We start from the raw sequence: 23882 nt of genomic DNA on the forward strand, positions 1-23882 counted from the left end.
ATTGTTTACCTCATTACAGTATCACCATGTTTTAATTGGTTTCAGAACACTTAGGTTTTTCTCGTAACGCCTTTTTGGTTGAATATTTTCAATTAAAACTGGATGAATAAAATGTATAAAATAAATGTTAAAGGAATAGGAATGGATGGATTGATGTCTGTCTAATATAAATATTCATCATTTAAAAAGAGGAACAATGACAGTTTTCCTATTGACATCAACCCTATAAGAGAGAAATTCGTGTTTTAAGACACTATTTTTTACTTGAGAAATAAGTTCATGGGCGCCGCCATTTTGGCGTTCTGTCATTCTCGCGAGACAGACGAGACCGAGATTGTGACGTGTTATACCCACTTCCGGTATAGGTGTACACGCTGGTACAACTGAAATATATCTTGATGAAGAACTTATTAATATTATTGCGTACATTATATATTATTTATGAAAACATCATATGGAACTGAATTGCTTTAATTAATTAATTGAAGACGCCGCGACATTAATTATCATTTGTCCGATATTCAAGCTTGCTGATGATCCCACCACATGATTTAAGCAATGACTGCTTAATTTTCAAAGATAAACAATAAATTTCATTTGGGTACTATGAAAAACTTCTTCAAATTGACGATATATCCTTTTATTTTGTACTTAATTTTCGCTAGACAAGCTGTCCAAATAGGGTACATCGCCGGTCATGTATCTTTTTTTCAGGTAAAATATCAACTAAATCCAATATGCTGAGGACGCGATTTTCCGCCATTGACGCTAAAAATGAGAATGGCGCAGGAAAATCGGCAGCCAGACTAATATCGTATGAAAACAAAACTGTCCGTTAGGTTATTTAGGCACCCAGTCAAAACTGGTACCAACAGCAACAGGTTGCCCATTCCCCTATAATTACGCATATACTCGGGTTTATCCAGTTCCCTAAAGCTTTTTTCCACGTTATCTACTTACCAAATTCCTTTCCCCGACAGATACGCATTTCTACTACCGTAAATTTAATCCAATAAAACAAAAAATCATATATCTACTTTATATTTAAAATGATTATTGGTAACTGAAAAAATGTGTTGCTATTTTATGACGTGCTGTAATTTACTGACAGGTGTGGAACCTAATTCCATGACAGACTATTCTCTCCCTTACCAGTTCCTCTCCCTGACGGTTCTCTCCCAAACCGTTTCCTCCCCTGACGGTTCTCTCCCAAATTTGAAATATGCAGACAGTTCTCCCCCAATTTTTATTTGTAAGTTATCATTTTAGTTTTGACTTAATCTAATAATATTTCTTGAAGATTTTAAAAGAATGTATTTGATATTAAGTAAAGTGTGTATTTGATTCTGAAAAGTGTTTGTAAATTTAACACCTTTTTCAGATATTTTAATCCTATTAACACCTTCATTGTGAGAGGTTAAGATTATTGGACAGTGATTGATATACATACACCTGTCATTATGTGAAGGTCTAGTGATATTCATTAATTTGTTAAATAGCGAATAAGGTGGTAACAAGTATGTTATAGAAAATAAATAAGCAACAACTGGTATGCAATCACATAAATAAGATAAAATAAATTCACATCTACTTTTATATACAAAATTGATTAAAGAACATGTAGTCATTAACATGAAACAATATATATATTACCAAATAACTAATTTAGATATTTGTTTATCAACACCTTTTCACAGTTATTTTAATCATTAGATTACACCTTGATTTTTGAATAATGAATTAATAAACACCTTAATTATCTCTGACAGCAAACATAATGCACATGTGTATTGAACTCCTTTCTTCATTATACAAAAGTATGAAATTTAGCAATTAAAATTTATAAATCATGTTTTTCTTATATTTTTTTTCTTATTTATTAATAAAAAACAAAACCAAAAAAAACTCACCCAATAATAAATACACATACATGTATCGAATCATTATCCTGATCAAGTAAATTAAACACATTATTAAGTATACGTTAGATCTAATAAAAAAATCAGAATAATATACTACTAATATGCTAAAAATATTTTTTTTTATCTAATCTATATCAATTAATCATAAACATGCCCATGTATTTAACATCCAAATACTCAAATAAAATATATTTCTCTTATTTATGTCAATTAATATTATAATTTAATAATAAACTTATCCATTTATTAAACATCTAAATACTTAATAGTATTAATAAAAATGGGGAGGAACTGTCTGCTTATTTGCAAATATGCAGACGGTTCTCCCCCAAAATAGGGAGAGAACCGTCAGGGAGGAAACGTCAGGGGAGGAACTGGTAAGGGAGAGAATAGTCTGACACCCCCCTAAGGTCATTCAGTTCACTGATGAAGCGTAAAAAAAATAGATGTCTATTTCGTCATTAGAATATTTGACATGGGTGATTAACCAATCAGGGCAACATTGTGCATGATCAAAAGGTCTGTCGGCACAGAGGCACACTAGGAGCAATAAAAATCGTCAGTACACAGTGTGACAGGAACATTTGGTGCAAATTAGGAACAATTAAAATGGACAATGCGCAGTATTAGACATAAGTAGTAAGAACCAGCAAGTGTGTGAATAAATTATGCAAATTAGATTTTTGAGCAGCCAATAAAAATGATTTGCCTGCAGTTAATATTAGGCTACGATAACAATGCCCAGCATCATACGTTGACAGACATTACTTTTACATTTACTTTTCAAAAGAGTTGCTTATATTTTTGAAATGGGTACATCAATTATAACATATGTTCACACCTTTAAATTTGAAAGTCAGAATCAAACTTCAAAAATTTAATTATATGTACTATTAAGAACACGTTTTAGTAGGGTTTTTTATAATGGAAGTGGCTAGCGTACGGACCCGTACGGCTAGCCAAAAGTTTTAGCCGTACGTGAGTCACGTACGACTAGCAAGGACACACTGTATATTGGCTAGCCGTACGGCACTTTTCAAAATTTTATGGAAGTCGAAAATGCATAATTATGTTATATTATGACAATAAGCAAGGATTTTAACCAAGAAACAGCATTAATTGTCTTCGGATGTTAAGCGTTTAGCCTTGATCGCTATATATATATCGATATTTGTCATCGCAAGATGTCGAGAAAAAATAGCCTTTGCTTGCATTTACACCAATTGAAATAGTTAACAAAATTTTGATAATAATCCTTTTTTGTTTCATTAATTTTAATTTTCGACACCTTTAATACGAAAAAAAAAACAACAAACACTGAAAATGATTGTTGTTAGGCTCTTGATAATTGCGACAATTACCGACGGTTTAAAAGTGTATAAAGCTATATATCTGCTGAAAAAATGCTTCCAATATGCTTGTATAAAAGAGAAATAGAAATTCTGTTTATGTACTATATTCATGTGTGTTAATTAACAGAGACATTCTATGTTAAAACTTTTTCGGGAATGGACCATAATATTATGGAAACAATACAATTTTACTGTTGAATAATTCTATAAAAAAATATTTCATTATATATAGCTTTATACCCTTTATATCAAAGTACACACAATTCGCGACCTATGATATATTTTCATTTATTTATATATTTTGCTCCTTTTTTATGTTATCTTTTCAATGCACTAGATAGCACGTATGTACGTTTGTCATCGAAGTTTTACTCGGAAAACACAATCATGCCTCTTTAATTATACGAGTATGCAGTTAATCTTATCACGAAAAAAACTTTACAGTTCTTTTTTATTTCATTTATTTTATTTTTTTCTAATGAATCTGTCAAATAACTTAAAAACGAGTTAAATTGGGAAAAGAACATGCTGAATCTATTTTCCTCGAAAAAATGTTTAAATTCTTGCACACAAGCTCATACCTTGTGTTCATGTTGTTGTTGTTTTTATTTATTTATTTTTTATTTATTTATTCATTTATTTATTTATTTGTTTGTTTGTTTGTATGTTTTTTTATTTATTTATTTATTTATTTATTTTTATTCATTTATTTATTTATTTATTGATTTTAACACACAGGTTTAATAGCCAGTCAGAGTCTCGACATAAAAAGTGTTAATTAATCCTATCCGCTTAAAGTATTTGTATTGCCAAGGCTTGAACTAATCTCAAAGTTCTAAGTGGTGCCATTTCTTTCCTAAACATTCTAGTATTGTTACACTGCTCGTTAAAGTTTTCTCCAAAATAATGACGTTCAATTAGTATTTGTTGTAGACAAAATACATACAAAGTGCATAAAAATGTAAAAACAAAAACATAACAAACATTAAACAATACCTGTAATAAAGTTATTTTGAAAATATTTAAACAAGAGTTAACTTTATAACTTTTCATTCAATGCCTCAGGCTCACTCAAAAGAAGTTTTATTTATTTACAAATGTATTTATTTCACTTTATCTAAAATTGAACATAAATAGAAACAGAAACGCTGGGAATATACCATTTTGCTTTATTGCAAATTTTAAAGAAAAAAATGTGTTTTTTTTTCTCTATATACTGTGTGAATCAGCATAGAAGCATAAAATAAACCCTATCAAGTTGTTCGTGGTGCTGTCTGTTATATGGTTTTTCATAACGATTGATAATATTTAATGGATTTGGCGTTATTTCCAAACTGTCCAAATATGCCCCTTAATCGTGGCATGATTTGTTTCATTTTTTTTTACTTCTTCTATTCAATGTCTTAACCAATGGCCTTACACGACGAGAAGAGATCCAGTTTTGAGATAGCAAAGCTTATTGGCTATAACTCTGCATTTTATCCATGTGCTGGTATTAATGTGTGCAAAGAGAAAGAGGTAAAATCATAATTTGAAGTTCAATATGTGATGCCAACATTCAAACATTGTAAAACAAACAATATTTTTCATCTTCAGTGCAGATATATATATATATATATTATATATATATATATATATATATATATACATGTATAAAGATATAACTTTATTGATGAATGACAATGTCCTATTGCTCATAATCCACAAAGCAAATAAACTTTACAAGCTCTCATCTTTCACAAATTCTTAACAAAATTCCCAATAACAACCTGAACTTTCTTTACACTGGAAAATACCTTCGCACAATTCTCGGTAACGTCTTCTAGACTTGTCGGGAATGGATGCTTTTTACTTTCACAAGCCCCATGGATTGATTGCAATTGACCTGATTCAAAAGGCATTACTATCGTAAAGGTTCCAAAAATAAACCAACGTTTTGTTTGAGCTGTTGTTTGGTTGCGGACACAAAATGAAATATTTATTTTCATACCATTCGATGAAAATAAATCCTGTATTTATAAAAAAAAACTTGAATATCTTCTATATATTGTGTTCGTCCATTTTTTTTTTTATTATTATTTATTTTTCTTTCTAATTCATTTAAATTTCAAACAAATCTAATATTTAAAAAATGTATTTTGCATCATATTGATACATGTTGTAAAATGAAAGAGAATTTTAAAGTGGGGTGGGGTTAATTAAATCACAAATAATCTTGACTGCTTTGTATAAAACTTGTGCTTTGCCTTGTGCCCTGTCCTGTTTTGTTTGGGGCCTGCTGGGCTCCTTGCCAGTGGTCCTGTGTTGCCGGGTCGTGTGGGGGTTGCGTTCACTGAACGCCGCCCTTCCTTGATGATATTGTTTTTTGTCTATTTTTTCTTGTATTATTATCAATTGTATGAATCATTTAAAAACATTTCATACACATGTAGTCGCAAAAATCTTATATCGCTTCTTAAATGTATACATGGTATAGATCTGACATGATAAACTATGCTTTTAAAAGCTTATTTTTCTAATATCTATATAATATCTTTCTCTGTACATCTTATTATTCAATGTAAAACCATCACAATTTCGGTTTATATATGACTGAAATCAAAAGACAGCATGCAATTACAAGTAGTAAATGGTAAATGACCTGAAAAAAAGAAGATTTTTTTTTAATCCACGACAGACAAGGTTGAAAATATCATATTCTAAAAGATGGCAAAAATGGACAATTTCTGATGAATTCCAGTTACGAGACTTATAAGTTTAATACTTGAATAAAGATTGTTTAATAAAATCAAATAAGCAAAGATGGAAATTTTCAAGCGCGAAACGGAGATTTTTTCATTTAGATTCTATTTACTTTTCTTTTCTTTTCTTATGTATTTATTTATTGTCATAATTATTGATATATCAAATTTATTTTGAATATTTAAACAAATTGTGCCTGTTCTTGACCAAGGCGACTTATATTATGAACATTCAGCGGTGTCTTATGAACATTTAGCGGTGTTCAGCGCGCTGATTTAATTAATATACTTATAATTTATTTACGAAGACCGTACCAACGATGTAAACTTCCGGCTGAATTAAACTGGAAAAAAAACAACATTGAAGATAAAATGTACGCATATACATCTACTGAGGATGATAACGAGGCATATCAGCGCGCAGTTAGAGGTTAGTAGCATTTTCTGTGATTATAATGTGATGATTATCCCTAAGAAAGAACATGTACTTCGTAGTTAGCAACATCAATGGCAAGCAGAAGCTTGTCAAATAATTTTTAGATTTTCAGTAAAATGGACAGATCGGGTAAAATAATGAAATAAATGTTATAAAAATAAATGTGACCACTGATGCTCAGATTGGCTAGACTTTAGAATCTCCCCGCAGCTATTTTAAACAACAGGCACGAGTATCGGACCTGAGAAGAAAGAATATGATCAGATTGATAAAAAAAAAACCTGTTCATCTTAAACTAAAGCCTTAAGGTGTCAAAAACCAAAAAAGAGAGTAAATTATGACCCCCTTTAAAAATATACTATATGTTAAGAGAAGGTGGCAAACTCCAGATTCGAGCCTAAAAGCAAGGGATTCATTTCCCGGGCCGTTGTGAAAACAATTGTCCAGACAATTAAAAAAAAACTTTTATCACTATTTCATGTTTGTATTAAGCTTCCAAATGAGACTGACCCAAGGTGTGTAGCCCTTCCTGTTCATGAAATATCTATTAGGAAACGAGCGCATTCGTGCTAAAAATCCTTGGTAGACAAAATTGCGGCACAACGATTCGGTACGTAAACATAGACTAATACATGTTTGCCAGCTGAGTACGGGTCAAAATCATTTGAATTTACTAAATAATATAACTAAATACATTAAGTTGGACCGCTCACAACTGGCATCAGTAGCATCCGATGCACGCGAAATTCGAATTACAATACTTTCAACAGTCTTTAGATTCCTTTCCGTGCCATTGTAAATCAGCTGGTCCTTGTAACGAGTCTTCTGATTGACCAATAGCAACGAAACTGCAACGTTTCACACAAGGATGCCTAATGGCTTTCGAAGCGATTGAAAGACTGTGTAAATGTTTGAAACTCGAATCTCGTGTGTATCAGATGCTACTGACAGTTGTCAGTGGTCTCATTTAATGTATTTAGTAATATTATTTAGTAAATTGTTGTTGTTTTTTTTACACTTTTAATGTGAACACAGTTTTTTTTATCAATCTGGTCATATTTTTTCTTCCCATGTCTGATAATCGTGCCTGTATTTTAAACGTTATTTTAGCAAATGTTATTTCTTCAATATTTATGTTTCTCTATGTACAGTCTAGCCTAATTGATTTTAAAGCATGACAGTTTGACCCATTTAACCTACTGTTGTTTTTTTTAATGTCAAACCGTTTCCTCTAATTTTAACCGTCATTTTTAATTATGGAAAATTTATTGGCAACACTGTTGCTAGTTTGAATCGATTTTAAGGCATAAAATCAGAAAACGTCTTTCAGATCTTCAAGCAATCATTTAAATAATTAATTTGTTCAGTGACAGTTCTCTGAATGCATACAAGCCATTTATTTAAGATTTGAATTGCAAGCTATTTCTTTAGCAGTCCAACAAATTGTACTACACAATAAGATATTGTGCGAGATTCTGACCCAGAACAAAAATATCTCCGAATCTAGCTTTAGCACGTCGATATATTTTGACTATCTGGGGACATTTTATGTCCTCATCGTAAAGAAAATTTAATGTCATGATAATTTTTAATAAAATGAATATGGCAGATCCAGTCTTACTAGGTCCATCTAGATTGGCAAATAATTGAGACAATATAAAGACAATAAAATTTATTTTTTACTGAAGCAATCAGAAGGAATAAATAGAAGTGATAGAGACCTATGAAAAAAAAGTTTTACTGGTCGCCAGTCTCCAATATTGGCAGGTCTAGAGACTAGAGTAGACTGAAAATTTAGAGGGGTAATGTTTAGTTAACTATGGAGTTGTTTTGGCTTACTTTTTAGCTGATATTCGTTTATATTCCCAATTGAAAATAGTATATTATTTTCCCAACCCACAGGAAAATATTCACAAAATAAAAATACTTAATAAAAAGTTCTAAAATCTTTCAAATAAGGGCTCCTTTATTGTAATAGTGCTTAAATGTTTGAAGATGCCATCCTAGGCAGTGATTTTTTGCATTCATTTAATCAAGATGCCATCCTAGACTGTGAGTGTTTGCATTCATTAATCCCTGCAAAATTTCAGTCAAGCATTTTTTCAAATTTTTACCAAAACGTTGCAGAAATTCCCAATACTACGGATATGGATCATGTTCCCGAAATTCAGGAAAAAATCCTGCATATGCATTTGTTACTATTAAAGACGGCAGATTTAAAACCAGGTTACCGTTGAGAGATATATTAAGTGGGGTTATGTATTTAAAAGTGAAATCATGGGAATTTGTTTAAAAAACAGATATCTATCATGTAAAATTGGCCGTTTCTTCCTTTCATTGCTGGTTATTGCTCACAACAACTTCTAATTGGGCGGTGTCCGTGTAGAAAAATGCAGTTCATGGTTGGACTTGGAAAGCCCATTCAAAATTATCTCTATGTTTCTTTGACAAGTCTTATTAGTTAGACTACTCATAGTCATATTAATGCTAGGGTAAGGGTAAATGTTATGATTTAGAGTGAGGGACCTGGGTTAGAGTGATTTGTGTTAGGGTTAGGATTTTAAAACAATGATTTTGCTGCGGACAGATTCTAAAAGTGCTCCCTTAAATGAATGAAAAACCATATGCCAAAACCGATTTAAAAAATATGATACATCCGATGAAGGTCATTGAAAGACCGAAACCAGTAGATCCTTGAATAAACCAGTTTACAAAACACCCTGTTTGATGTGTATTCTCTCCTTCTCTTGATTTACTTGTTAAATTATGATACAGATAGAATCTATCACAGACAATTAGATTAAAGCCTCAATATTTGTCCTTCAGTATTGACCGATTTTACGCACTGATATTTCATAGATGTCTGTTGTTCAGATGTTTATAATTACTCACTTGGGCTTACAGCCTTTGTGATTATATTACTGTGCATCTGAACTCCATACCATGCAATATTATCAACAGTGTACTCAAAACCAAGATCAATTTCCTATTTTATTTATTGTTAGCTTTAATTCATTAATGCCATATTTTATTAAACAGAGAGAGCTAATGCCAGTTTACATGAATTGGATGACATATTAACACATAGTCCAAATGCAACTTTAAACACCAGTACACGAGCCAAAGAACAGCTTACTGCTGCTGTCCATCCGAGAAATCTACGTTGGTATGAGTCTGAGGCCAGACCACAAAAGTATAGAGATGCTGCTAGTCACCTTCAACACATCCTTAAAGATGATACTCAGGTATGTGAAAAAGTAAACCATTCCTCAATGAAAGATTATTTTAGTGGCTTCTCTATTTATGTGTTGCTGAAATCTCACATTGAGCTGCCAAAGTTTGCAGTTGTTATTGCATCATTACAGAAAAGAACATTCAGCAGATGAAGAGGAAGACAAGCATTTTTTTTGACAAGCATTTTTTTTAACAAGTATAAGAAAAACTCACCTTAATTTATGAAAGCCTGGTTAAATTTAAGGCTTTATTTATTCTTAAAATGATTGCAATGTACATGTTTACATAAATACTATAATGCAGACAAGTTGCATTCTTGTCAATACACAAATGAAATTTTTCAATGTTATGAATAAGCGACTCAAAAATTATTATAGCATTATGAATTTATCTAATACAAATGTACAATAAAAGGTATCAAAGTTAAATTACTTTAATTTGTTTATTATAGACATTGTTCCAATCTCCTCCGAGATACAGCCAGCCTCCCAGTGTCCCTCGAGGGCCACTACCCTCGCCAGAAGAAACTGCTTCTCTTTTACAACAACAGACAGCATATGTTAACCAGATTGAAGCTGAAAATAGATATATGAAGGTAGTATCACTATAACTATGTATTATTTGTAAGTAAAACAAAAAACAGTTCAAGATTTATTCTTAGTCAAAGGAAGGAATCTCCCTGTGTGAAGATGGATTTGAAAAGTAGATGCTGGTCAAGTTTAAAACATTCTTATATGACTATACAGCTCCATTCTTTTATTATGTATTTCTATGCATGTACCTATAAAAATGAATAAAATGCTGTCTTTAGGGCTTTAAAACTGGCAACAATTAAGCAAACAAAAATCATTTTGATAATTATTTTTACATTTAACATAATTTGCATGAAAGTCAAATGTAACCATATAGGCTTTATGAGATGAAATTTTAGTGAAGAGAAAAGAGTGGTTATTTTTAACTGATGCAAAAAAAAAAATGATTTTCCCTCAAATTACAGGATGAATTTGCCACAGTAAGAATAAAGATAAGAGATATTTTAGAAGAGAATCAGCGTCTCCATGAAGAGCTCAAGAAAAGTGTTATAGAAGAGATAAACTTGGATGTTGACTTTCAGAAAGTATGTACTTGGTAAAATTGTAATATCTGTATTATTCTAATTTGTAATTTGTATACATGTAAAGAATTTTATTCAAGGGAATAAAAGTGACACCTTGATTCTCCCAACATTTAGATGACTTTAAAACTTTAATTAATCGTTACATAATTTTCATATCATTGTGACTTAAAATATAAAAAAATCAAAAAAATCTGAATTTTTAAAACTCTGTGTTCCAGTTCTAAAATTGTGATGCTCAGATGCTTGTTATTTGCTCTTCCATTAAGGAAACTGAACACTGTTGATAATTTGATATAACCTATTCCTTAATATGTGCACAGATATATGTATATTTAGCTCCATGATATGTGTAAAGTTCTGATATGATAGTTATTTTTGTTATTATTACAGATTACCACTGATATAGATAGGTCTTTGGAGGCAGATGCCAGTTTACCTAGAGGAAATGTAAAACATTGGCAGTTAGAATTGGTATGCATTTATTCCTAGTTTTAGGAAACTTATTACAGCAATCATATTTATATTTGATTTATGTGAGGAAGTTGGCAGTAACTTATCATATGTGATAGAACTAGTTGGTAATAGAACAGAATTTAGGAACTCTCTTATGAAGTAGCTAAACCTTTGACTTTTTCAAAGCATTAATTCAAATGGGTTTTTTTTTGTCTGACTTATAAGCTGAAGTGGGCGTTGAATATTTTAAGAAATTAGCACTTGACAAAAATTCACTAGTTTTCCTATAATCTACATTTAGATTGAGAACTAAGAAGTTGTATGTGTCAATTTTAGAAATTAAAACAGGCAAATATCACTTTCTAAAATGTCCACTGGAAACTTCAAAATTGAATTTAAGTTGAATTGTTGACAAGTGTAGTGCTTTATAACAGTAGCTTATTGTGAAATTTTACAAATGTGGCCAGTAAATGAACGAAATATTGTTATCAACTTGTCTTTGTTCTGAAACTTCAACAAAAACTTTTTAAAAACAATCCCCTAGTATGTTATCCAAATGTCAAACTTTGATAAAATCATAGGAACTGAACCTTTTGGAAAATATTATAAATATTGGAACATAAAAGATTTTTGTGTTGTTATTAAATTTTTTTGTTTTTTTTCAATGATCACCTAATCTTTCTTGTATCAAATTATTTTTACAGGAAAAATTGAGTGCTCTCCATTCAGCTAAAACAGAAAGGTTGGAGTCCCAACTTACACATACAAGGTGAAACTGATTTTGTTATATATATTTGTAATACTTCTGTTATGTTTATTTTGCTAATTAGATTCTCCTGCTTAATGACGTCAAAAGTATTCTGTTTCTTAAAGTTGAAAGAGATCTTCATAATTATATTTGTTGGACATTACTTGGAAGTTATTACTGTCTAGTTCCACTAACTCCGGGATGATGTTATCATAATCAGTAATTGTAAAGATTGTTATCAAATACATTTTTAAGTAATCAACAGTAATCATTAATCAAAGTCATTTTCAATCAAATGTAATCGTAATTTAATCATTTACCACCCTTAACTTTGTGTAATTATGTCCCTTCGAAAGGGTATACTTTTTGATACTATGTATTCATAGTTGATGTCGTCGATACTCGATCTTAACGTGGAAAAGCAACACTGTTTCAATAATTATTGATAAAATATATACATAAGTTTTATATTACATGCTCAGTGATTGAAGCAAACTATAATTACCTAATTTGGATTTGGTCATTAGATTCAAAGTCAAACGTACAGGCATTAAATTAAGGTTTGCTTGAGATTATCTTTAATGTCATTCATTCAAAAAAAAGATGTGATATTTCACCAATTTTATCGTCATGAAGTATTAGATACCATCTTATATTTGAAGGGTCCATATAGCGTAAAGGTCATTTGAAAATGTGGTAAATGTTCAAAATGTGTTATTGTCTGATTCCATAATATGAACAAGTTTGACATTTTTGGCATTTTCTTGTAATAAATTATGCAATTATGTATGAAGTCATTGGCCTAGAAAGTTAATATGAGATGTACACATTCTATTTTTAATCAGTTCAATATTTTGATTACTATGCTTTCTGTGAATATTAGTTGAATCATTAACATTTAATCTGGGAAATAGCAATACTTTGTTTAAATAAATTTATTGATCAAAATAATATAATTAGTATTTGTTAATGAGTGCTCAAGTGAACGAAGCAAACTATAATTTATCTAGATTTGAAGATTAGAAATATCTATTAAGTTTTGACTGACAAAACAAACTACATATAAGCATTACAGTACAAAAGATGTTTCAATCATAACAAATTTACCTGCTTTGTTGGAGATTGAATCTATTAACTTCATTTCAAATTCAGAACAAAAGAAGTGATAGGTTATCAGTCAAACTGTTATACCCTAAAGCTATTATACCAATATGCTTCTATTTTGAAGATGTTCAATACATGTATTTGTTACTTCATATTGAACATTGTAATGTCGTGGAAAAGTCATTTTGAAAATAATTTTGTATGTGAAGTGTTACTTATAAAATTATGCTACAGAATATAAATTGATAAACTGTATACAAAAACATAATATAAAGGGACAAAGTTGACAGATTGTCGTAAATGGCATCTTTCATTGTAAAATCATGTAATTGAATGTAATTATGTAATGGGAAGTAATTGCCAAAGTAGCCAAAGTAATTGAAAGATTACACAGCTCTATCTTTGAAAATCAAAAAGTCAAAGTCTATAACCATGCATATCCTGTACAAAAGTGAACGTCCATCATTATCAGTTCTTAATCATGCGGAAAGCATTAATATGGAAAGCATTAATACGTTGTTTGCTTTGTAGATAAAATCTGTATCGTGTATATAACTGATAACTGGAGGTAACTTTGTATTGCTGATAAGAAGTTGATACAGAGTAACTTGCCTTGTGGGACTAAAGCTATTTTTAGAATAAACAAAGAAAATGTTAGTAAGGATTTTAAGTATGGACATAAATTAGCTAAATTTTCATCTTTATCGTACTTATTGTAAAATCACATTTGTGCACTTTCAATTTATATTTAAACTTTAAAAGAAGAAAATGTACAGATTCCAGTGATATCGAAATTGAATTTTGTAAATAAACAGTTTAATTTATACACTTGATTAAATAAGGTCCATGTATATGGTAAAAGAATGGCCGTAATGTTTTATTTTGTGTGGTCGTATAAAATCTTATGAAAATGTGTAGAAATCATACTTACCTGGTACAGGGAACACCGTGATCTGCAAGGCGGTTTCCCCAGAAAGAGGCCCCTCCATTGCACTTCGGTTGGGCTGACGTCTGCGATAGCCCCAAATGTGGGTTACTCGGGTACGCAATTTATTTGTGTGGGGACTGCGTTCGCGCTATCCCTGAATAATGAAACAATACTCAAACTCTTAAAAAAAACAAATTAATATGTATATGGATCAAGGTAATATTTATTATATTTGAAAAAAAAGTTTATCAAACTTTCTGTAAAAGTCATTTAAACAAAAAGTTTAAAGAATTTGAAAAATGTGATTGTAAAAACTGCACAGGAACACTTAATAATATCCAGTTTTTATAAATCAGTGAAATGTCTTTAAAAAAGTGGACTGTTTGTTAACAAAAGTTGTTCTAATACAATCAATAGAAGTTCTTAATTGGCAAAGTTGAAGCTTATTGCATTTATATACACTTTATACAGTCATGTATACCCAATTTGCTAGTAAGTTTACACTAATAAGCAAGTGCAGCTGTTGCCTTAATTGTGTCTTCCATTTCAAGTTTGTGGAATATTTTAACACAGCTATTGTTATGTTATTTCATTATTAAGTTTATTCCAAGACTGGGGGTGTGTACACAATGAAAATAAATTTATATTATAATCTATAAGATAGAAAAAAACATTGAGCCAAAGGAAACTGGGGTCAGCATGTTGCTTTATAAATAAATTGAGGAGCAGAGCAGTTAATTTATTTAATATTTAGATATGTCAAACACGTGTTAAATAATGTTCTAATAATTGCTTTAGAGAATTGTTAAAAGTTTAACAGTTGCACTTAATGTGTAGTAATGTGTGGTAAAGGTCGCAAAATGTAAACAAAGCAGTATTTTGATTTCCATACAAAATACTAATTCACTATAATTATACCAACCACCAACAGAGCAAATAAAGCAAAGGTAATTGATCTATATGGTAAATGAGTATTTTTTGGAAACTTGATGGGTCTTTTCTTATAAAAATGAAGATATGTCAATGGTAATGCTATAACCCAGTGATTTTTCTCACTTAATTGGAAAGAGGCCTTAACCTCCTAATTTTTTCGGAAGTAAAAAGGCTAGTTTAAGTTAAGATTTTTGGGAAAACTGCATGATTTTCAAGAAAATTTCATTTTGGAAGAGGCCTTTTATCAGAGTCTGTTATTATATAAGTAGGAAAATCATTGTAACTGAAGTATGCACTGTAACAGTATATGTACTATCACTTTAATTTGTGATAAGCTGTCTAAATATTTACTTGCATTGTTAAAGTTACTGCTATTAGGGACTGCTTGTCTATGTTAAAGTTTGCTATTCAAGAAGAAAAATGAAAAAGCCTCCGACAGCTTTAGAAATAAAGAAATAATTTAAAGGTAAACAAATAAAGTGAGAATAAGGCAAAAATAAAATAGAATTTTTTGTCATGAATCAAAATATGAAGTGATTTTAAGTTGTGACTGTAAATCTTAATAATTTCTTAATAACCCATTGAACTGAACAAACTGTATTTACTTCGAGGTTTAAAAATTAATCTACATTTAAAAAATTAATGGATAATTGTTTCTTTTATTTTAACTTTTATACTAAAATGATAAACTTTGACATTTTCGTAAATACAAACATGTATATTATACTTTAAAGTGTATTGTAAATACATGTACAGCGACCTTTGAAGGTAACTAGGTTTTGACTTGATTATTAGTCTTAACAAGAGTAACTTGCCTTGTTAGTCAATCTATTTTTAGAACAAATATAAAATAAGAAAGAAAATATTAGAAGTGCATAAATTGGCTGAAAATTCATCTTTTTCTTTGTTTATTGTGAAATCACAATTGTAAATACTGACTTTATATTTAATTTTTTATAGAAGACATTGTAGAGATTTCAGTGATATTGAAATGAAAATAGGCAAAGAATCAGTATAATTAATGCACTTGATTTAATTTAAGCCTATGTATATGATAAACGAATGGCCGTAACGTTTTATTTTGTGTGGTCGTATAAAATCTTATGAAAATGTGTACAACTCATACTTACCTGGTACAGGGAACACCGTGATCAGCAAGGCGGTTTCCCCAGAAAGAGGCCCCTCCATTGCACTTCGGTTGGGCTGACGTCTGCGATAGCCCCAAATGTGGGTTACTCGGGTATGCAATTTATTTGTGTGGGGACTGCGTTCGCGCTATCCCTGAATAATGAAACAATAATCATTTTAAAAAAATCAGTATAGTAACTTTTGAAATTTTAGTCATTTTATTGGGTATCATGCATAGCAACATTTTTTCAACCCCAAATATTTCAATCAGGGATTCAGGGCAATATAATATTTATTTGTTGCAAAATGAAAAAAAAAAGATAAAATAAATAAGCATGGTTTACAAATAAACAGCTGCCAATTTCATTACTTGGTAAGGGATTGACTTTTAGTACCAGTCATTGTTATTATTTCTATATTTCTTTCAAAACAACTGTATGATGAACAGTTTTATATTTGTAACATGTATATTTATAGAGAGGAGATACAGAGGTATGAGCAGATTGTGGAGGATTTACGAGGGCAGGTGAGAATGCACGAGGCTATACCAACACATGAGGACGGTCTAGTTGATATGTATATGTCTGAGGCACAAAGGGGACTACAAAATTCAACCATAGATAGACTTACCAGGTATATCAAACAATACAAGTCATGTAGAATTGTTTATTATTGATTTTCAGTTGTTTAGTTCTGCAAACTCAATACTGTTATTAAAATGTCATAACTTTCAAAGTATTCACTTTCTTTCAAATCTTAATGTCAAATCTGAGGCCACTTCTGCTTATTTTTAATATGTAGTTTAGGGTCAACTGTAATTGATTATCATACCAATTTAAAATTAGAAATAATTCTTTGTGCCTGTGGATGAAGAAATATTGTATCTTTGTTATGCTTTATCAAGTGACCAAGATTCTGCATATAGATGTTGAGTCAGCTTGCTATATGATGTAATAAGTTATAATAAATAATGTATTTATTAATTATTTAACAATGGTCATGGATTCCTGCATTTTAGAGAGCGAAATGACCTTCTTGAAGTTGTAGCAACCTTGAAACATCGTCTGACAGAAATGTCACAGAGAGAGGAGGAGGCTTATCAGCAGATGAAGAAAGGGATAGAGCTTGTTGAACAGGCTCAGATGGAACAGACCCAGGTACAGAACATTTTAATGTTTTCAATGAACACATCAGTTAATAAGGATATAACTGTCATTTAAACCTTAGCCTGCTGCTAACAACTGATTCTACCTATGTAACCAGTGCAGATCAAAATCAACCAGCACATCCATGCCATCAGTCTGCACTGTTTGCTATTCAAAAATTACATATTTTTATATTTTATTTTTTTTTAAATGATAAATGGTTATGCCCAGAATAAAAAATGAGCAAGTCCATTTATGATAATAAGTATGGTCAGGGTTAATATTCTGCTGATATTGTTTATTTATTGTTTGCATGAGTCTAATTTTAAGTTTACTTCTATCTTTGGGAAAGAAAATAAAAATATTGTTATTTTTACTTCTGATCAAAAGTCTCCATAAACTTGGATTTTGAGAATGAAATATTTGAATAAAAAACCATAGAAAATTAATTTTATAAATCTGGATAGAAAATGAATGGTGTCTTTTAATAAATGAAGAAAAGGGGTACTTTACACACTGGTACTATTTTATTAAATGTTATCTTAAACTGTGTAGGCATTGATACAGCGTGAACAGTTAGCGGAGGAGTTAAACAATATGAAGGGCAGATTTGATGCCCACATACAGAATACCCAACATACGATCAATGAAGAGAAAGATAGTGCTAGAAAAGAATGCAAGGTTGTTATTGATGAACAAAATACAAAGGTAAAATACATTCTTATTTAAAAAGGACATTCTCATATTTTGATGCAAAAATATCAATATACATTTATATATATATGGGTGATATGATAATTTTAATTGGTATGTATCTTTGAAATTGTTTTTGATTTAATGTAATAGTTTGCCTAAAAGTATTTTCCTTGATTGTGATAGGGGTTCATCCTTCACAAACGTTCATTGATTTACATTTCTTTGAACAATTGCCTATATTGATGAACAATGATTTACAATTTTCTTGAACATTCATCTATATTTTCTTGAACAGTTGGTTAATACATTTACAGAATTTATTTTAGTTTGATTGTGTAGGAAGCTAAAAGCTTATAGACACACTTTCGAATTTGTTCCTGGAACCAACCAGTACTGAGCAATGAGTGTAAGTTTCTTGCTCAAGGAAACATCAACTGGTTTTGAACCCATGCAGCTAGCAATCATTAGATTACTAGTCCAACGCGTTAACCACTCGGTCATGACGCGACAGTTGCCTATATTGATGAACAATGATTTACAATTTTCTTGAGCAGTTGTCTATATTGAAAAACAATGATTTACAATTTTCTTATATAGTTGCCTTAACAGGTTTATGATAATTTCTATACTGAAGGTATAATCACTGTAATGTATTCACTACAGATAAAAGAGTTAACAGAACAGATGACAGCTGCCCAGAATGAGATGGAGAAAGCTTTGAGAGATAAAGTTGATCTCATTAACCAACTAGAAGCTGCTAAATTACAGATTAAAAGATATGACCAGGAAGTCTCAATGGTTTGTAATTTTACATACTTTAGTATGAAAATTTAAATATAAGTTAATTTGAATGTTGACTTTATTCGAGAAAGTGATATTATTTTATTGGCAATGAGGGGAAGGTGGCCCAGGGGTTTAGATATATACCTCATAACCTAGAAGTAGTGAGTCCTAGCCCTACAATTTCCTCATACGACATCAGTATTGGTTTGTTAAAGTTTATGAACTTGAGACTAGTTACAAATTAGCTAAAAGCTTTCATCACTCTCCAGCTTAAACTAAAGGCAATGAGTATTTTCTCTTGTCTATGCTATTCTCAAAATTTGTTATTCTGGGGAAAGTTGTTTTTTACAAATGAAAACATTTTGTTATAATAGAATTTAAGAATGGTTAGCTGACTATATTTAATGAAGTTTGCTATACAAGAAAATGTATGGGATATCTCATGATAAAAAGCCATTTTATAAGTTTGTTAAACATTGTATGACATGTAACATTGTAAGGAATGACAAACAATATACAGTATTTACATAATATTATAGTTAAATCCTTAGTTTGCTTGCAGCAAGAGATTCTACCCATTACGACCTGTGTAGACTTTAATCTGCCACCACATTCATATCATCTGATCAGGATCTGCACTGTTCTCTAGTCAGTACAAATTTTAAAATTTTCTAGAATTTTCAAAAAAAACATGAGTAAAGCTTTGTCCAGAATGCTGGACAAAGTCATTTAACATATTTAGCCTGGTAAGGTTAATGGAATTGTGTGTTTATTGTAGGCTACAGAGAATTTTAATGCAGAGAGTACCAATGCCAAGATACAGAAAAGTCATGCTGTCAATGAGGCCAGTAGACTTAGATCTGAGCTGGACAATCTGAGGCGAGAGAGAGATGGGGTAAATACCATTATATACAGTAGAATCCTGAAAATAAACATAACACACAATTACTTGCATATTATGATTTTCTAGTTTGCCTTGTGCTGGAAAAAAAGCAGATGAAATAATTTGATTCCAAAATGGGAAATAAACATTCTTGATGTACAAGTATGTCATAACACAGGAATTGAGTTAAAAAATGGGATATTCTGTATCAAAAGGTATCATGGTATAACCACATTGTAAATTATATTGATGTACAATGTATATCATAATACAAGAATTAAATTAATTAGTTCATGAATAAAATTAATTGAGAGTATTAACTACATTACAGGAAAGAAGTAGACTGTTATCAGAGTTAGATGATTTTCGTCGCAGACTAAATAAGGCAGAGAGAGAGCTTGTCAACAGTAAAGAAGAATGTATACATCTCACTGCCAACTCGCAAGCTCTAGAAAGGGAGGTAACTAACTTAATTATCTATTGCTCCTTTTGTATGTTATTCATAGAATTACGGTATTTATTTTATAATTTGCATTTGATGTTTAGATTGGTAAGTTATACAAAATAGTCTTAAACTTATTCAGATGTCTATGATATCCATTTCACTTATCTTACCTGAATTGAGCTAATCCAGATTGAAAGCTAGGTAGTGTTTGAATTTTTTGTCTTTCAATACGTAAGAAAGAATTTTTCATAATATTTAAATGACTTGAACATATTATATTGCTTATTTGTCTCAAGTAAGTTTAACTATCTTGTGCTGTTACAGATGTATGTGTGATTTGATTGAAATGCCCTTTTTGTCTAAAATTACACATACTAAAGGTAAAAGATGGCAATAAGTTAATGAAAGTGCTGATACGACTTGAAAACCTAAACAAATATGAATAAATGAAGTACTGTATATTTGTAGTTACACCTTGCCAAATTAGCTCGAGATAGTGTTGAGAGAGGCAGGTCAGAGGATTTAAAGTCAGTTACAAAAAGAGCTCATGCTCGGGAAGAAGAGCTTGGAGGGTACATTACAGATTTAGAGGACCAGCATTGTAAGTTATATATATATACTATTTCCATTAGGGGTGTCACAGTATAACCATGTTAAACGTTTAAATGACTGTACTTATATTTGCACTGATTTAAATTATTAACTTTGTTTTTATTATAAGATTTTGTCCGTATTATGTTATACTCGTAAACAATTACTAAACATATCTGATTATGGAGAAACTGTCTTCCGTTAGGATAGTGCTGTACAGTTCACAATAAGATAGATGTAATCCTGAAAAAATACATTTGAAATACAAACAAAATGTTATATCTTGTCATAAAGAAACAAAAGTAATGTTAAAAACCAATCTAAAATTTCTTTGTCTGTTGGTCCTATAGTAGCCTCAGTTTTAGGTTATTTAATTTTCTAACCGGTTTTCGGTTAAATACGGACCAGACCTGTTTAAACGGATAAATGTGACACCTCTAATTTCCATCATAGATGTAGTTTCTTGGAAGTTTGCTTACAAGTATAGTATTTTATAATGTGTTGCTTTAGAATTAAAAAACAAATGTGGTAAAAGTAAGTCCCTTAAGCTTTTTCAAAAGTAAATCTGTAGTAAAATAATGAAGTATATAGGTCTGTAGTTAAATGAAGTATGTAAGTCAGTGGTAAAATTATAATTAATAATACACCTAACTTCATAAACTTCATTTTTAGAGGAAATCATGAAATTACTTCATAACTTCACAGCAGTCATGTTTGTAGTTTATATAAACATCATGGATATCCAATGAAAAGTAATGTTACCATTGGCAGTATTAGAAAATAGTATATATAACAAGTTTGTACTGTAACATTTATGTGGATCAGAGGATAGCTATTTACCTACTGAACTTGCTTATATCCCAGCTTCCACAGGGATTTTGTGAGTGGAAGTTTGGGAATAATTATCTCCCTGATTTTGGCTTGTGACTTACAAAATATAATTCTTTTCCTTCTTTACCTATATATTGTGACTTCCTATATTAGACATTTTGCAGACTCTGACTTGCAAATCTTGGAACTTAATCAAAGCCCTGCTGCAATATACATACATGTTGTTTTATATTACTTCATTTATAATGAAGCATGTGCATTTTTAGATTCCATTTTAATTCTGATGGTTTTTTTATACATATTTACTATTATAATTTATGAAATTAAAGTGATAATAGTTGAATCCTTGTGTCAAAAACATTATGATAAAAGTTTGATATGAAAATAATTACAGGCAGTTTACATATGTAAGACAGTTTTAACACTGTCACATATAATCATTCTATAGTTACCTAACTTTTTTAGCTCGACTATTCGATAAGAATAAGTAGAGCTATTGTAGTCACCCGAGCGTCGGCGTCGGCGTCAGTGTCGGCGTCTGAGTCGGCGTAACCACTTATGTTAAAGTTTTTGTAATAGTTCAAATATTTTCAAAGTCCATTGACATATGGCTTTGAAACTTTGCACACTTGTTCACCATCATGACCCCAACCTGTAGACAGGAGGAGGTAACTCTATCAAGCATTTTGACAGAATTATGCCCCTTTTTCGACTTAGAATTTACGTTAAAGATTTTGTAATAGTTCAAATATTTTCAAAGTCCATTGACATATGGCTTTGAAACTTTGCACACTTGTTCACCATCATGACCCCAACCTGTAGACAGGAGGAGGTAACTCTATCAAGCATTTTGACAGAATATGCCCCTTTTTCGACTTAGAATTTACGTTAAAGTTTTTGTAATAGTTCAAATATTTTCAAAGTCCATTGACATATGGATTTGAAATTTTGCACACTTGTTCACCATCATGACCCCAACCTGTAGACAGGAGGAGGTAACTCTATCAAGCATTTTGACAAAATTATGCCCCTTTTTCGACTTAGAATTTACGTTAAAGTTTTTGTAATAGTTCAAATATTTTCAAAGTCCATTGACATATGGCTTTGAAACTTTGCACACTTGTTCACCATCATGACCCCAACCTGTAAACAGGAAGGAGGTAACTGTATCAAGCATTTTTTTTACTATCAAGCACTAAGAATAGTCGAGCTTTGCTGTCCTACCGACAGCTCTTGTTGAGATATGATATTATCTTGCTTTAATCATATAGCCTTCACTGTAACTAAAAGGTTGAACAGCAATGTCATACACCTCCCTGGAACTTCCATGATAAGTTGAAAAATACCTTTTTACCTTTTTGATTTCAAGAAATTTTGTTATTATAGATCAGTGATATGGTAAGGTTATTATCATATATTGTGTTATAAAATTTACTATTTCCTTATTGATAGGAAGTTATTAATAGACATCATTGGAAAATCCACACTTAACTTTATTTAGCTTTTGTTATAACAGTATAATTATGATGAACAATAATCAAAATAATTATATATTGATATTGTTGTTTTATGTATTATAATTAAATAAGAGTTTAACATTGAAATATTATATCAGCTGAAAGCTGTTCTGAAGTTGATGCTTTTTATTCTGTGATAAATATCTTATATAAGACAGCAAACAATGCACAGTTTACAATTGAAGTACTCCAAGTACAATAATGCAAATTTAAAACTTGTCACAATGTTGTTATACTTGATGTACACTATATATAGGTAGTTAGAAGTTAACATCATTGAGTGGACCGGAGGAAAGTTGGTTATCGAATTACATAAAACCCCCCAACTCCATCATTAGTCCATTCTTTTACTTTTTGCATCAAAAATAATTTACACTTGAATAGGTCAATATCATTGTGGTATTATAGACGAAGGCATGATTGGTTTCAAATATTGATGAAGTTTTACTGCAAGTTAAATTTTGAAATCTAACGAAGAAAAGAAAAGGCGGCTCGAAGTAAATAGGGTCCATTAGTCTCTTACAATAAGACAATCTGCCATAGTGTCCTGTATGCTGAGAAGTTGAAGCCAAAATGTTTATAAAGTAATCTTAAATTGAATGAATGGATAAATTAGGACACAAAAGACATTTTGTTTTTCACTAAATAAAAAAGTGGCAACCATGTTTTGTGGTAGGTATAATGTTAATGAAAGGTTACTAAGATTGTCAGTAGTATTCAATATTACCTTTTTACATTAACTTGCAAACTTTCAAATGTTTATTTACCCTGTCTTCAGTTAATTTCTAATGATTTCTTCTCATAACTACATGAAATTTAATAGGCACATGCATGCTTATGAAAATATTGAAAATTTATTTAAAAATAAAATATTTTGAAGTTTACAAAGAAAATA

The 23882-nt window shown here is 30.6% G+C and overlaps 1 protein-coding gene and 2 non-coding genes across 3 annotated transcripts; all 3 read left to right on the top strand.

Annotated features, from left to right (window-relative positions):
- Positions 1 to 6289: 6289 nt before the first annotated feature.
- Positions 6290 to 20794, top strand: LOC132756452 (serologically defined colon cancer antigen 8 homolog). Its single transcript, XM_060747528.1, has 13 exons — positions 6290 to 6445; positions 9491 to 9696; positions 10137 to 10280; positions 10683 to 10802; positions 11193 to 11273; positions 11960 to 12024; positions 16574 to 16729; positions 17115 to 17253; positions 17797 to 17949; positions 18601 to 18735; positions 19499 to 19615; positions 19935 to 20063; positions 20517 to 20794. The coding sequence occupies exons 1-13, from the start codon at positions 6388 to 6390 to the stop codon at positions 20694 to 20696; spliced, it is 1683 nt and encodes a 560-aa protein (XP_060603511.1). The 5' UTR covers positions 6290 to 6387; the 3' UTR covers positions 20697 to 20794.
- LOC132756476 (U1 spliceosomal RNA) lies at positions 14031 to 14193 on the top strand. Its single transcript, XR_009629333.1, has one exon. It is a non-coding gene; the product is annotated as a U1 spliceosomal RNA (small nuclear RNA).
- On the top strand, positions 16091 to 16253 carry LOC132756469 (U1 spliceosomal RNA). The gene has a single exon (XR_009629332.1). It is a non-coding gene; the product is annotated as a U1 spliceosomal RNA (small nuclear RNA).
- Positions 20795 to 23882: the final 3088 nt, after the last annotated feature.

This window comes from Ruditapes philippinarum, unplaced genomic scaffold (assembly GCF_026571515.1).
Source record: "Ruditapes philippinarum isolate M1 unplaced genomic scaffold, ASM2657151v2 ctg8314_1_1_1_1, whole genome shotgun sequence".
Taxonomy (NCBI): Eukaryota; Metazoa; Mollusca; class Bivalvia; order Venerida; family Veneridae; genus Ruditapes; species Ruditapes philippinarum.

Excerpts from the sequence above, each read along its gene's own strand:
- LOC132756452 (XM_060747528.1), top strand. The coding sequence starts at position 6,388 with ATGTACGCATATACATCTACTGAGGATGATAACGAGGCATATCAGCGC. Across the intron at positions 10,803-11,192 it reads TGGATGTTGACTTTCAGAAA|ATTACCACTGATATAGATAG; the intron begins GTATGTACTTGG and ends TTATTATTACAG. Across the intron at positions 19,616-19,934 it reads TGAGGCGAGAGAGAGATGGG|GAAAGAAGTAGACTGTTATC; the intron begins GTAAATACCATT and ends ACTACATTACAG.